Here is a 15,175-nt window from a genome sequence, read left to right as displayed (position 1 = left end):
CAATGCAATCCCAGTGATATTTATTGGCCCACCTCACCATATTTGTAATTTGAAATCTCTCCCTCTCTAAAAAGTAGACGTTACCTCCTTTTTAACCTTTTCTGCAGTTTAAAAACAATTATCTGTTTAAAAAATCATTATTGTTGTTTCGAAAAAAAAAAACACCTTTTATTGTTTCCTTAAATTCATTTTCTGTCTCCTTCATTTAATGCTTTCGGAGTATGATATGACTACTCGACGACTGAGAAAAACAGCTCTAAAAACCTTCTCCTTCTCATTTCTCTTTCCCCTCCAGCATCACTTTGAATATGTCTTCACATACATGGTTTTGAAGTGCAGAAATCTTTTTTGTGGTTGAAAAGGCTCGAAGATCTGCAATTGTCCTCTGGTCATGTAAGTTTGTTTGGCTTTGTCATGTTTTTTTGACTGAAATCAACATCAGGGTTCTTTTTTTTTTTTTTTGTTTTTTTGGTGCGGTCTCAGTGCTGATGTCTGATGTATCTTCATGTCTGCGTAGATTACTATTCTTGCTCGAGTCCCGTGATTTGTGTGGTTCAAGTTGTTTCTGGATTGATGCATAGTCGTAGATTGATTTGGTGATGGTGATTAATTTTTATTTGGTTGTTCAGCAAACGTTAATAGGGAAATGTGGTAGGAAAAACATCGAAACTTTTATACAAGTAGAAGCATGTAGTTTTTTCGTGATAAAGATCGAATTTTTGGCTTAGATATTACTCTTAGTTAAATGGAAGTGTGCTAAGCTGGGCATAATTGAAGTAGCATGTGCTAAGAATGGAAGTGGTGCGAAACCAAGTTGACTTGTTTTGTTTAGTTTGCAGGTTAGGTAAAAGTATGTTGGCATTTGAATTTTCTTTTCTTCAGTTTTGTTGTGAATTCCATAGGCACGCTTATTATAGTACAAGTTGTTAGAAAAGACCCGGATGATCTTTCTTTTGGAGATCCGAATTTGGAAAACGGGAAAGTCAAAATTACAGCGGATGCATTTTTCTGTTAATCTTCACATAGTGGTATTTCTTTAAATTACAGCTGTTATTGGGTAGAATTGGGGCATGAAACTGACTAGCTTTTGCAGGGAAATGGCTGCATTGAAAAGAAAATCACACAGCCCAGTGGTATCGTCATCGAGCAGTCCTTGTATGACAAGATGATTAAATGACTCGAGTGTCGGCCTTTTAGAGCATATGATTAATGTATCGCTGCTATTTCCCTTTGTCTTGTGATAACAGGGATTATCCATGCTAAACGTCACTCAATTGTAGACTGACCATAAACAATCTGGTAAAGCATGTTATCAATTGGTGTCTGGAAGCTTGTTTTGAGGATATAAAGTTGTTGCAAGGTAAATTAACTTGAAGTCTAACTTTTGCAGATTGGACTTTTGCCATCAAAATAATGTTTGGCTTAACACTTGTTTCTTTAGTTTGTCATTGGTGAACCGTACTTGATATCTGCAAGTGAAGATGGGGGCTGAAAAACATGGTTCAAAGAGTGGAGGTGGTTATGTTGGTGGGTTGCTACATCTATTTGATTGGAATGCAAAATCACGAAAGAAATTGTTCTCAAGCAAGCCTAGTATACCTGGTAAATTCATTCATATGCTTACCAATTCACTACATTGATTTGTGAAATTGATATGCTTTTTGTAGGTTTAGCCATGCTTATCCTTGTTTTCAATGATTTTGAGTAAATGTTTTTGTTTGTTGCTTGTCTCGTAGAGCTATCCAAACAGAAAAAGAGATGTGATGGAAATTTACCAAGGACGCGGTTTCATCTGGTGGGAAACACAAACATTTTATGTATATTTGTTTTCACTTTATGAATGTTGGATTTGTTGCTAGTATCATTCTTTGAGCACATTTTCTCATTGACTACTTCCTTTTTTCCCCTTGGCTGGGAGTATACATTGTCGTTAAACTGTGTATGCTTTTTGTCTGGAAATTTTCAGATAGATGAGGATGAATTTGTAACTGGATCAAGTATAAAAGGAAGTAGCGATTATAGTTGTGCTTCATCAGTGACTGATGAGGACATTGGTGGAGTAAGGGCACCTGGAGTTGTTGCAAGGCTTATGGGACTGGATGCCATGCCAACCTGCAATCTAGCGGAGCCCTATGCTACCCCATATTTGTATTCACAGTCTCTTAAGGATTCTAATTATCATTCCAAAAACCTTGGAGGTCACTGTGAATATCAATCAATCCTGTCAGGCAACTTGCAGAACAATATGGTGGCCTCCGTTGGGAATTCTCTGGAGCCAAAGCGTCCAAAGCCTTTGAGCAGGCCCATTGAGAAGTTTCAAACCGAAGTATTGCCACCTAAATCAGCCAAGTCAATTCCAATCACCCATCATAAGCTTTTGTCTCCAATCAAAAGTGCCAATTTTATCCCTTCTGAGAGTGCTGCTCACATAATGGAAGCAGCTGCTAGAATTATTGGACCTGGACCTCAGGCTACCACTACTAATGTAAAAATGCCCGTGGTTGGGTCTTCTTCTGTTCCCTTAAAAGTAAGAGACTTGAAAGAAAAGGTTGAATCTTCTCAAAAACCATCCAAATCCAGTGAGGTGTCTCGACATCCAATTGAAGCTAATGCTTTTAAACATCTCAAGGGACAATCCCTAAATAAGAGCTGGAATGGATCAGCAGATACAACATCATCAAAGATTTCTTCCAACTCAGAAGAATGTTCATCTACTGCCAAAAGCAAAGGTAAATCCATCTCTCTGGCATTACAGGCAAAGGCCAATGTTCAGAAAAGAGAAGGTTTAAATTCAAACACCAGCAGAATTTTGAGTGGCCAGAAAGAATCTCCTGAAGTCATTTCGAGCGAGTTTTTCAAAAACCGAGCAAGTAGTCAAAAGAGCACACAGAAGAAACCATCCACTCTTGCAGATTCTAATGTCCTTCGACAGAATAATCAGAAACAAAATTGCTCAGTTGATAGAGGAAAGCAAATGTCTAAGCCATCTACTTCAAATGTGCAAGGTGGGAAACCACATAATGGAAATTCCTCGTCTGCACGATACAAAAGCGCAAGCAAAAATGCTTCAAACTCTAAAGTTGTTTCCAGGAGGTTGAATACAGAAGGAATGAATAGTAAAAGAGAAGATTCTTCTTCCACTACCAGAAATATCACTTGCAAGAAGAGGTCTATAGATGGCAATTTTCAGTTTGAGAAAAACCGTACTTTGGATAACAACGTCATTGGCAAGAATGGAAAGTTGATCGAATCTAGCACATTGGCGGACAAGCAGAATAGTCTCACAGAAGCTTGCAAAAGAAAAGGAACGGATGTTATTTCTTTTACATTCACAGCTCCAATGACAAGGTCATTTGTTCATGGTCCTGAGGCATTTAGAGAAGTAAGTGAGAAAAATAGTGATGCCCTTTCTGCTGATTGTAGAGGTAAAAGGTCATCGCAAACTTCGGATAACATGCATAAGAAGTTTTCTCTCTTTGGACCTAATATTATAGGAGGTGATGCATTGAGCACTCTTTTGGAGCAAAAGCTAAGGGAATTAACTCATGCAGTTGAGACTTCACGCATCAAGGCAGGGACAGGTTGGACTTCCCCATCCATTTTCCAGGATTCTATGCCTGATCTAGATGCATTATCCTCTTCAACCAGTTTGCTTGATGATAGAAGTCGAGATGCAATCAACAGAGATCATATTGTTGACAAATGTAACTCTGGCTTTTCAACTGATCTTCAGGGATTCATAATGAAACACAAATCCCAGGTATCATTTAAATATGATTTCTATCTATCAACTGTTGAGTCAAACAAGTTCTTCCACTTTCAAAATTCCCATCATTTATATAATTCAGTGAAGTAACTAGAAATTGTTCTCTCTGATATTCTCAATCTGCATTCAGCTTCTACACTTAAACACTAGATAAATTAGAAGGATATCATTTTTTTACTGTCATTCCATACTGGAACTGTACAGAAGGTTGCAATCCTGCGATTACTTTACCATCAAATTGCCTTGGTGCCGCTCTTCTTGTGAATTTTGATGCTTGTAGAGGTAGAGTTTGTGAATCTCAAACATTTTTTTACTCTCTCGTACAATGAGAGATATCTGTTTATAACATATGCACTCTGAAATTGGTTAGGTCAATGATGTCCATTCTGTCCTATGGAAAATCTGATGGTAATAAAATATCCCAGGAAACTTATCTTGTGAACTAACAAAAAATGAAGAGTAACCAAGAGAAATTCAGATGCACCAATGCGGGGGTTAATGCTAATGGATGTGGTCTTGACTCATCTTGTGGCTTACATGATTATATTATAATGATGTCAATATCTATGAGGATCTATGACCATAAACTTGGTTTTGAATCACATGCCTTCTGAGCTTAGCATGAGAGCTTGTCAAACTCTCTCTAGAATCTTTTGAAGCATTGATGATTTATATGTTTTCAGGTGACTGATCAAGCTATGGATAACAATAGCAGAAACAACTTTGACGCAAGACAATTCCTCCACCATCGACTTCCAAGTCCTGTATCTGTTCTTGGGCATTCGATTTTCACAGAGAGTTGCAATTCTTCAGATACAGCAGATAGCATCAATACTGGAGGTAAGGGCAGTGCTTTTAAGCTTTATTTTCATTTCTTCCTTTTGCAGACAAATAGTCTCGCACAATGGAATACTAGATGAAACCTGAATAATTGAGCATTGTGTAATTATTTTAGGTAGCAAAGAAAGTTCATCAGTAAATGCTCAGGAAGTGCTTGGTATTAGTTGTTTTAAGAATCCCCATCTAGTGGATAGTGAAACCGAGTTGTCAGACTCAGCCTCGTCCATGTCCACTGTAAGCATAAGTGAAAAGCAAGCGGTTTCCTCATCAATGACAGAGCTCAATCACTCGGCAAAATGGGAACTGGACTATGTGAAGGAAATGTTGTCCAACATAGAGCTGATGTTCAAGGATTTTGCATTGGGTAGGGCTGGTCAGATAATTAACCCTGGCCTCTTTGATCAGTTGGAAAGTCAAAAAACAGTGTTGTGTAAGGACGAACCCAAAATAAGCCGGCAAGTATTATTTGACAGTGTTGCAGAGTGCCTGGACATAAGATTTAGGAGGTATGTTGGTGGCGGATACAAAACATGGGTAAATGGTCTGTCCTTGGTGAGAAGCAAGGGGAAACTTGCAGAGGAAGCATACAAGGAAATTTCGGGGTGGAATGACATGGGGGACTGCATGGTGGATGAACTTGTAGGCAAAGATATGAGCAGCAAACACGGAAGATGGCTTGACTTTGAGATTGAAGCATTTGAATTGGGAGTGCAGATTGGGAACCGCATACTTAATCTATTACTAGATGAAGTCATAGCAGACATATTGGTACCCTAATGGCTCAAGCTGCATTAGCTTGGTTTATTTTCATTTTGCGAAAATCCTATAGAATTGAACAGGAAATTCGTCCTGTTTAGAATTTTGCTTGAGATTGTTAAGAGGTTTTTTTTGGAATCATAAATAACAAAAGTTACTCTAGAGAACCTCTTTCTGCTTGAAAAGAAAAGTTCTGGCCTTTTCTCACTTTGGGATATTTGTTTGCATGCCTTGATCTCCTGTATCTTCAAATGATGTCTTGTTTCCCGAATATCATTGATCCCCTTCCATTCTCTCGTGTTTTCTGGTTGTCTAATTGTCCCAAAGTGATCTTACTACTGATGATGCACCTCTGGAAAACAAACATTTTGTCTCAAGCTTTGACACGAGCGTTTCATATTGACCATATTAAAGTGAATTACCGAACTATGTTTATAAGCATAAAAACCTAGCATTAGGAAATGCATCATGCTGGTACGGTTGCTAATTGTTGTTGCAAGCATCATCTACTCGTAAGCTGTCAAATTATTTGTAAATGCATCAGCTTTCAAATTTGAGGAAGTTAGAATACTCATCTACTCGTGCTGTTTTTATTTATTTTTGGCAAATGTCTTGATACTGTACATGCTGATAATCAATTGCCTACACATGCTACCTACCATAAAGCGACAATCTGCTAGATAAAATTGTGAATTTATTCAGGACTACTAGTTTTTATGTTAGCCGACTATTACTTTTTAGAGAGGGGATTACAGCAGCTGCAGCAAGAAAAGTTGACGATATATGCCTTTCTCCTCCGATGAAGCATTTTGATGTTGAACTTACTGCAACTGGTCTGTTTTTGTGGGTTTAACTCTCCCATGGCCATAGTACGTCGTCATCTTCTTGATCCCAAAGCCCGAATCCTGGTACAGCATATTCTGCATCCCAGGTATGATTGAAATAAGAATCTAACGGTGCGAAACAGTCGTACAGGCCATCCCCCGTGTCTGAATTTGAGTTGCTGGCACCGGAGTCGCTGTCCTTGTTAATTGAAGCGCTTTCTGGATACATTGATTCATTTTCTGTGTCCCCAGTATGCACTGAAATCTCGCTCAGGTCCATCAAATCGCTCTCCAGAACACTTTCAAGAAGCAAAGTTACATCATCTAGCTCATCATTTGGTCCCGCGACTCCCTTTTCTCCTTCCAGCTTTTCTGGAGAGGGCACCAATAATGCCCTCGCACATCCTTCACCTCCATCACCACACCTAATATCGTGCATGCTATTAATGCATCCCCCTTCGCTCTCATCGTAATCATAATTATTATTGGCCATTGGCTGCAACTGATATTTTCCGCTCTCCTCAACCGCACCTACCGCCGCGTCATCAGAAACTTTTTCTGCTGCAGCCGTGGACTCAGGTACCCCATGTGTGGTGGCTTCGACCATACCTACCAGTGCATTTTGCGCTGCTGTTGTGGCCTCTTGAATCCCACTTGTGCTGCTAATCTTTGATGATGATGATGTTTCATTAGTAGTAGTAGTAATAGGAGGAGCTTTTGTGATTGGGTGCATGCTGTACTTTTTGGCAACCGCTCGGCTCACCCGACCGCCTTTTCTCTTAGATTTGCTAGGCATGTTGACCATGTCTAAGGTGGTCACCGAGGAACCATCGCTGGACCTAAAACTATAGATTTTCCTACTGAGGTGAGAGTTCCAGTAGTTCTTCACTTCGTTATCTGTTCTCCCTGGTAATTTGCTTGCTATCAAGGACCACCTGCGACGCATCGCCCCATGAAGTAAAACTAAAACTCTCATCTCACGATGAATTAATAAAATGTCATGAAAAAACACTAGTACAAGAGCCACGGAGACAGAAACTGTACGATCGAATTAATTCTAGTTGCTCATAATTAATTTGCTGCTTCCCGACCAACTTTTAGATGGAAAAAAATAGAGATCAACGGCTTCAAGTTCGGGGACTGGGGTCTAGAAAATTTAATGCCCTCATTTCCAAGTAAAGGGAGGCAGCTACAATTTTAATTTCTTTGGCCGTATTTTTCTTTTCCACCAAAGTCATTAAAGGCAGAAGATACTACAAGGAACACAAATAAACAAGCATTTTTAGTGGTCGGCAATACTTTTGTTTCGCGATCTTCGACGTTTTACTAACTTGATGCTTCTCAAAAGGCCTTCTTAAACGTGGAACTTCGCACATCAACAGTACCGAGTCACGGATTATGACTGTCGAGTGAATAAAGGAGAATGTACTCGTGGAATGCATACATACATACCACTGCGCTACATCATCATCTTTATTACCATCCACCAAGAATTGGCAGGAGAGGGTACGACAAAGTTACAATCGTATCGAAGTCAAGAAATTTCTCCATTATTGTAGATTCACTTTTCAGCATCTAAAGTACCAAGTACATTTCAATAAAGTTTCCCTTTTTTTTTTCTTTTTTTACGCACGATTCAGCAAGTTACTAAGTGCTAACAACTCGTTAGGTTGGAACTGATTTTTTTTTCTTCTCTTTGGACCGTTGTTTACGCACAACTACATGTTAATAACGAAATGGTACAAGTTTGTAACTATGTTTAGTGAAGCCAAACTTAGGCCTTGGAGAGAATAAAAAGAAGGGGGGGGGGGGGGGGAAAGAAAAGCGAATAAGAGAGACTCTCACTTATTTCCCACAGATCGATGCAGGTTGATGATTGTCTCTTCCTCTTCTCTGGTGAAGTTTCCTCTCTTCAAGTCTGCTCTCAAGTAATTAATCCATCTAAGTCTGCAACTCTTCCCACACCTCAGTAAACCTACAAAATCCCATGCCAAAATGAAGTCTTGATTTGAAAGCCATGAAGAATAAAGGTGAGCATGAAAACTGAATGCAAGAGAGAAAAAAGAACAATAAAAAACCAGCACTAATGGTTGGCTTTGACGTCGATCGGCAATGAAATATTGGAGCATTGATATCTAGTTTTTGGTATAGATATATGAACCCTGACCCGTTGTTGGGTTGATGCCCAAAGATTGAAAGGGCATTTGGATTGATAGCAAAAGGCCTGGCAAAATGGTTGCTAGCATTGTCCGTTGTTGTCTGCTGTTTTGGTTTATGCGGTGCGACTTTAGTTTAGTGTGTCGCGTTTCTTTCCGCAAAGGATGGCGACAAAAATATAGCAATGGCAAGACGTGATTTGATTGCCTGCACGAGGGAGCTAAGAGTTCCAAGAATTCCAACATGCAAAAAAAATATCTATATATATATATATACCTGCGTTCTTGGGCAAGGATCTCCAGGACCCTTCCCCATTTTGTTTGATGTAGTTGATCAATTTCTCATCTTCTTCAGCTGTCCACCTTCCTCTCCTCAACCCTACCTTCTCACAGCAAGGTGCTCTTCCCATTATTAATTTCCAAACCCCCTCCCACCCCAAAAAAAAAAAAAAAAAAAAAAATTGGAAACGACACTGCGTGGTCTACTAGCTAGCAAAGAATAATCAATGAAGGACCGATATCTACTAGCTCGCTAGACTTCTTCTCTTTCTCCCACCGATCATGAGCACAACTCCAGACCAACGTGACTTTGCAGTTGCTTTTATATACCGGAAAAAACTCGTCAGAGATGTAAAGAGGTGGGGCTTCCTGATAGAGATGTTTACGGATATCAAATGCGCCACAAGAACCATAGCCCCACCATTTATGCAGCATGTGTTTTTTTTTTGCTCTTTTTATATTATTATTATTTGTCCATTACTGTTAATTTTTTTGTATAAATATATATATAAGTATATATATATATAAGCTCCGTTTGAATTAGCTATTTTTTAAAATATTTTACAATAATAATGTATATGAAAATTTTTACTGTAAATGTTTTTGGTGATGTTTTTGAAGATATTTTTAGAATATATTTTAAAATATTTTTAAAATTTAAAAATTTTTAATATATTTTTTAAAAAAATTAACACCACCACCCATCACCTCCACTGACCCTCCCTCCTCCTCTCTAAACCTCCTCCTCCTCCCTTTTCTTTCTCCCTCTCTTCCCTCCATCGCTTCCCTTACCCTTCTCTCCTCCCTTCCCCTCCCCTCCTCTAATACATGACCTTGATGGATGTGGTAAGAAACAGGAGGGGAAGGGGAAGGGAGGAGGGGAGGTGGAAGACGGAGTGAGAGGAAAGAGTAGGAACGAGGGAATTGTGGTAATAGATAAAAGAAGAAGAAAATGATGTGAATTTTTAAATTTTTTTTTGTATATTTAGAATTTTTTTTATATGTTGTATGAATGTGATATTTTTGAAGTTTTTTTTATTTATATATTATTATAATATTATATATGAAAAACTTGTTTTTCCAAAATACATAAAATTCAAACGGACAAAAAATGTTTTGGTTCAATTATGATCATTGTTGTAGATCAAGACATTGCCTATTAACAAAAGATTTTTTACATTCACGGGACCCAAACGTACAATGTATTCTATATATTTTTATTGAAATGATCAATTTTTATTGATTAAAAGCTAAACTGTACGATTCTTAGACAAAGACTCATGATGAGCTTTACAAATGTGTACGATCTATTATATTGGCCATTGCTGCTTATTGCCTCACGGTCCTCCCTTGCATTAAAACTTTTGCCCATTGATAGTTTATAATATCCCTGACGCTGCTCCAGATAAAGTAATGAATCTGTCCCGCATTGAACAATCATTGCAACCACAGTGGAATAACTCGATTTGATCTACAAATTAATAATGTGAGGAAAAAAGTTGATAATAATGAATAACAAAGAAAAAGTTCTTAATAATGAATAACCCGACAAGACATTTACTTATCTTTACGTGATTTGGTTGGTTTTCCGTCCATTTCCACGTTGCATCTTTAAAGCAGAGGCAGACCTCTTAATGGTTGATTCTTATTGGTTATAGAGACACTACGCTTGAAGCATTTTCAATATTACACTAGTTAATCATTTTTTTTGTAGCGTGATTTAAAATAATACAGGAGAGATTCTTAAATTGAGAATCCTGGGTTTCTTGGATGTGAAATTTGGAGGATGGACCTCTAAGTCTCATTCACGTAGTACTACTAGCTCGCAAGCGGTAAAGCGTAAATCCGTTTCATTGAAAGTGTCATACTTTTCATTTTAAAATATGCTAAAATATTTGTCATGTTAAAAAGGTTAAAGTGCATTTTAGTAGCTCCTTCCAATCAATGACAGAGTCAAAGGGGGTTGAGAGGGTTCATGGTCCCCTCTTAAGTTTTGAAAATTTTAATTTGTAGCGTATAAATATATGTGTAAAACAACGTCGGCTCCCCAGATTTTTATAATTTTAATTTATATCATGAGATTTTATACATACGTTCATAGATATATATATATATATATATGAATTAGACACTTTTGAATTAATTTTGCCTTCAAAAAAATTATTTATTTTTCATTGTGCTAATTATTTAACTTTCAAAAAATTAAATATATAATTTGATGATCCATAGTAAGTTGACCCAATTTAATACATTATAATAAAAAGACCCAATTCATACTTGTCAGTGGGTTAAAACAAAAATAATTACCTTTTTGGCCCGTATACAATTTAACCCAATTTTTTTTTCCCAAATGATAATAGCATGTCATTAACTGTCAATATTTTACACTCAGAGCAACTGCTCTATTAAATCATCCCTTGCGACATTGACTAGCAGGGGGGAAGTCACATTTCCAAGAGTACATCTAAGCAACATTTTAAGGCAAATTTTGCCAACTTGTGGCCCACTACCTTTTTTTTTTGTAACCCGGAACATGCTCCGATTCGAATTTTTAGGACTCGAGCCAGCTCACCAAATCGGAGAAGTGCGCCACGGCCCCACGCAGCGACCCCAAGCGAGTCACGGGAGTTCAAGTTCAGGGTAAGATTCGAACTCAAAATCACAAGAGTTCTTAAGAGCCCGCTTACCGCTGGACCACTCCCGTGAGGGCATGGCCCACTACATTGCCTGCTCTCCTAATAAACGAACAGGTACAGGACTTAAAAATGCTTCTTCAATCTTCCCATATCCTCCAACACCGTCGCACATGTGTTGTCCTCAATATCTTCCTATTGCAGCTTCTTTATGATATTTTGGTAATCCGATTGTACTTCAATTTCCTGCCATCCTTTCTATAATTTAATCCAATTGATTAGACTTATTTTCACTCTTCCTATATCAACTGTAACTATAGAACGGATATTTTTAATATTGAAAATAATCAAGACAAAACTCCGAAACAAGATGGAAAATAATTTATTGAATGATTATGTAACTATGTACAAAGAAAAGGAAGTTACCGAAAATTTAGCACTGATTAAAGTTCAATTTACTTGTAAGAAAAGAGGTTGGAATTTCATGGTATGTTAACATAACTTTTATCCTTTTAATTGAAAATATTTATATTTATATTACATAGTTATATATATTTTTTGCCCGGGAGGGGGGGGAGGGAGTGTAAACAAGAGGTCTCGGGTTCGAGTCCTCCTGCTTACAATAAAAAATATATATATATAAATATATATATTTTGCATATGTGACATAATGGAGCATCTTTTCATAATGTGCAACTTAGGTGGTTTGTGATATTATAAGATATTTAATCAATGATTATTTTTTGTCTTAATTTTCGTTATGACCATGCTACATATTTATAAAATAGGCATATCTTTATAATTAAAGTTAATATTTAATGTTTTCAGATGTCATATATTTAAATAGATGAAAATTATTTGGAACATAACATATTAAAATAATTTTGTTAGAAAAATTTTGGCTCCTCCCTCCAAGAAAAAAATCTTGGCTCCGTCACTGCTTCCAATATAGTATTTTCTTTGAATCATATGCATATGACAATTCAAATTCAAATTTTAAATTTGTGAGAGTAAGATTGAAAAGAAAAATACAAACATCATAATCATACCGCTATGTTTTAAAAATTAAATTTTCAAAACATGACAAAATAATTAGAACGGCAGGATTACCTTTTTGTTTGGTTGATGCACATGTACTCGTCTCGCTGGCTATCCGTTGAGTTGTTAAAACATTCAAGGTCATATTGTATATTGTACAATTAAAAACTACTATATTTGTGCTTCATTTTTTAGGATTAGGGTTAATTACAAAATGTACCTTTGATAATACATGACCTTACCTATGCCCACCTCATTAAAATGACAAAAATGCCCTAATGTGCATATATATATATATAGATAGATAGATTTTTCCACTGAATCAATGAATTATTGACTTGATTTAAGGCATATTTTTCATGTCCTCGCAATTTGTGAAGTGGATTAATCATGATAAAATCAAATGTAACTTAACATTTTGTTAAGTTTATTGGATCAGCAGGGAGAAGTTAAAATATTTTGGTAACAAATTGATTGAATTGGACAGTAAGCAAGGTAATTTCAGAAGAAATATGTAATGTTTGGGGCTATTTTGTGATTAACCCTTACAATTAATCTCCAAAGGTAAGGATCAATTTGATGCACCAGAGAGTGTAACCTCCAACTACGCAGGGTATAAATTACTAAAAAGTTTTATTTGCCTGATTCTGATAGTGGAGATAGTTTACGGGCCCACGGATGGTGGATCAATAATTGCCCCAACAGTCTCATCACACGACGTACAATCCAGATTACACATAGTACAAGTATTTACTTTTTGGTCTGGAAGGACTGGGTAGAGCGCGAACTATCCAAAGCGAAATAAGACATTGCGGTCCACGTTTTTCACGTCTTTTTCTTGCAATCGTGGTCCATTTCTTTGTCTCTCAAAATTCTACATACTTTTTCCTAAACGAGTTGGACCGTCTCTTAAATTGGATACGGGTTACCGGGTCAAGCGATTGGAAACTTTTTTTTTTTTTTGAAAAAAATAAACAATATGATGTGACTTACAACTGAGTTGAGCAGTTCTACTAAACATACATATAGCTGTGCTATACTAAATATTGCATAGAGTGAAAGACTTGAACCCAGCCACCGAGCCAAAAAAGGGGCTAACTTCCTCTTCGAGGCGAGATCGGAGTTCAAACCCTACTTATAATGAAAAAATTTAAAAAAGGTATCAGAACAATTTTTTAGTTGAGCCAATTTTATATATATATCTTTTTTAGACTCTTCTTTTTTGTAAATTAGGATAGATTAGATGATAAAAAATGTTATCGTTACGGTAAAAAAAAGACTTGAACGCAAGATATCTGAATTTGGGTCTCAATTTTAATCATTAAACAAAGGTCTCATTAGCAATTAGGAGCTTGAAATTTTGAACTATTAATAAATCATAAGACTTCCTAATAATCTTCGCACGGTTAACATGAAATCATTTAATTTTTGAACACGTCTTCCAAGGTGTTGAACAAATTTTGGATTAGTGCTATCCTTTTTATTATTCTTTTTATTTTTCTTCAATGAGCATAGTGCTATCTTGTCTATACAACATGATGGAAAACTTCTTGTGTTTGGATTGCATTTTCCGTGATTTTTCATGGAAAAATTACTGTAGCGATTTGATGTATGTGAGGAAAAAAGGTAATAGGAAAATGTGATAACGGAAAACGACGTAATTTTTCGACGGAAACCGGCAATCCAAACAATATATGCAAAAAAACTTGTTCTGTACTTGCCAGCCAATATATGCAAAAAATAACAAATTGATCCTCAATAAACCACGGTGGAATATTCTAAACCACAACTAATTGGTTAATATCTTCAGTTTATGCGTCAAAAGTTGGGTGTGCGTGTTTCGCTGGGTGTATCTTTCACTGTGTTCCTTGTCAATTGGTTCCATCAAATATCAGTGATCGCATTGCCGTCCTGGGACGCATGGGGAGAAAGAAGTCACAAAGTTTTCATTGGAGATAATCTATTTCAGAGTTCACACGGACTCCTCCATCCATCCATCCCCATTTGTCGAAGTTCGAATTTTTTTTTTCTTTTTCTTGAACCGAAATTAGTGAGTCCAATTTTAAAGCTTAATTAAACTTGATAAAATCCTCAATTAGATGGATGGAATCAAAGGAGGATTTTACTTGGAGGCCATGCGATCCACGACCCAAGTAATTTTTATGGCATAGCTTCGACGAATCCAGCTTCCAACCCACCCATTTTGCTTCAAAAAAACCCTTTCGATTTTGGCCTCGAATGGGCAATGTTGTTAAATCCACGACAGGAACCCATGATTGATTGTGTGATGGTCGAAGTTCTTGCAAAGCTTCAAAAAATGTATCCAAAAAAAAAAAAATTATCCTTCTTAAGTCAAATCAGATATACCATCCAAATCATCCTTCAAGGATAGTCTTTTGCTATTTCGGGGAAGAAAAGGAAAATTTTGACGCTAACGATGCACTGCAGCAGGTTAGAATAGGGAGCAAATCTACCGTTAGATTCAGGAAATCGTAGCAAATCCACGCGTCCATCTGACCACCAGTTTAAGGGCGAAGATGCTGGCTGATGCGACTGCCAAAAACCAGATCCGAGTTGGGCTGTAGCGAGCCGAGCTGAGCAGGCGCAATCGACCTGAGAGAGGGGGCCGAGCTAGCGTACCTACAAGGGAAGATCAAGTGCGGGACTGATGTCCCCGGAATATCTCCGACGATCAAGTCAGTGAGCTTATACTCGGAGCAATAGTCTAGAATACTTGTGTTGGCGTACCTTGTATAGTCCTTACGCTGATTATATATAGAGCAGAATGGGTGGCAGTTTCCTTATTGGAGTCAGCGTCCCCTTAGGGTTCGGAGTCTTCTTAGGGTTTCGTGCGGCGGCTCCTACAAGTTCGGAGACGGCGGC

At 37.3% G+C, this 15,175-nt stretch overlaps 2 protein-coding genes across 4 annotated transcripts; one reads left to right on the top strand and one right to left on the bottom strand.

Annotated features, from left to right (window-relative positions):
* Positions 1–236: 236 nt before the first annotated feature.
* On the top strand, positions 237–5,683 carry LOC113764634. 3 transcript variants are annotated; one of them, XM_027308595.1, is made up of 7 exons: positions 237–393; positions 1,094–1,211; positions 1,391–1,602; positions 1,737–1,795; positions 1,967–3,760; positions 4,450–4,606; positions 4,722–5,683. In XM_027308595.1, exons 3-7 carry the CDS (start codon positions 1,482–1,484, stop codon positions 5,381–5,383), a joined length of 2,793 nt encoding a protein of 930 aa, XP_027164396.1. In that variant the 5' UTR covers positions 237–393; positions 1,094–1,211; positions 1,391–1,481; the 3' UTR covers positions 5,384–5,683. The 3 variants fall into 3 exon arrangements, with proteins under 3 accessions (XP_027164396.1, XP_027164398.1, XP_027164399.1); XM_027308597.1 differs by having other exon boundaries at positions 1,094–1,299; XM_027308598.1 differs by having other exon boundaries at positions 1,094–1,360; positions 1,442–1,602.
* A 231-nt stretch (positions 5,684–5,914) lies between these two features.
* On the bottom strand, positions 5,915–8,899 carry LOC113765053 (myb-related protein 330-like). The gene is made up of 3 exons (XM_027309105.1): positions 8,620–8,899; positions 8,032–8,161; positions 5,915–7,121 (listed from the first exon to the last, which is right to left on the bottom strand). Exons 1-3 carry the CDS (start codon positions 8,750–8,752, stop codon positions 6,212–6,214), a joined length of 1,173 nt encoding a protein of 390 aa, XP_027164906.1. The 5' UTR covers positions 8,753–8,899; the 3' UTR covers positions 5,915–6,211.
* Between the last annotated feature and the right edge of the window lie 6,276 nt (positions 8,900–15,175).

This window comes from Coffea eugenioides, chromosome 3, assembly GCF_003713205.1.
Source record: "Coffea eugenioides isolate CCC68of chromosome 3, Ceug_1.0, whole genome shotgun sequence".
NCBI lineage: Eukaryota > Viridiplantae > Streptophyta > Magnoliopsida > Gentianales > Rubiaceae > Coffea > Coffea eugenioides.
The sequence above is the reverse complement of the archived record's forward strand: the minus strand, read 5'-3'. Positions and strand labels throughout refer to the sequence as shown.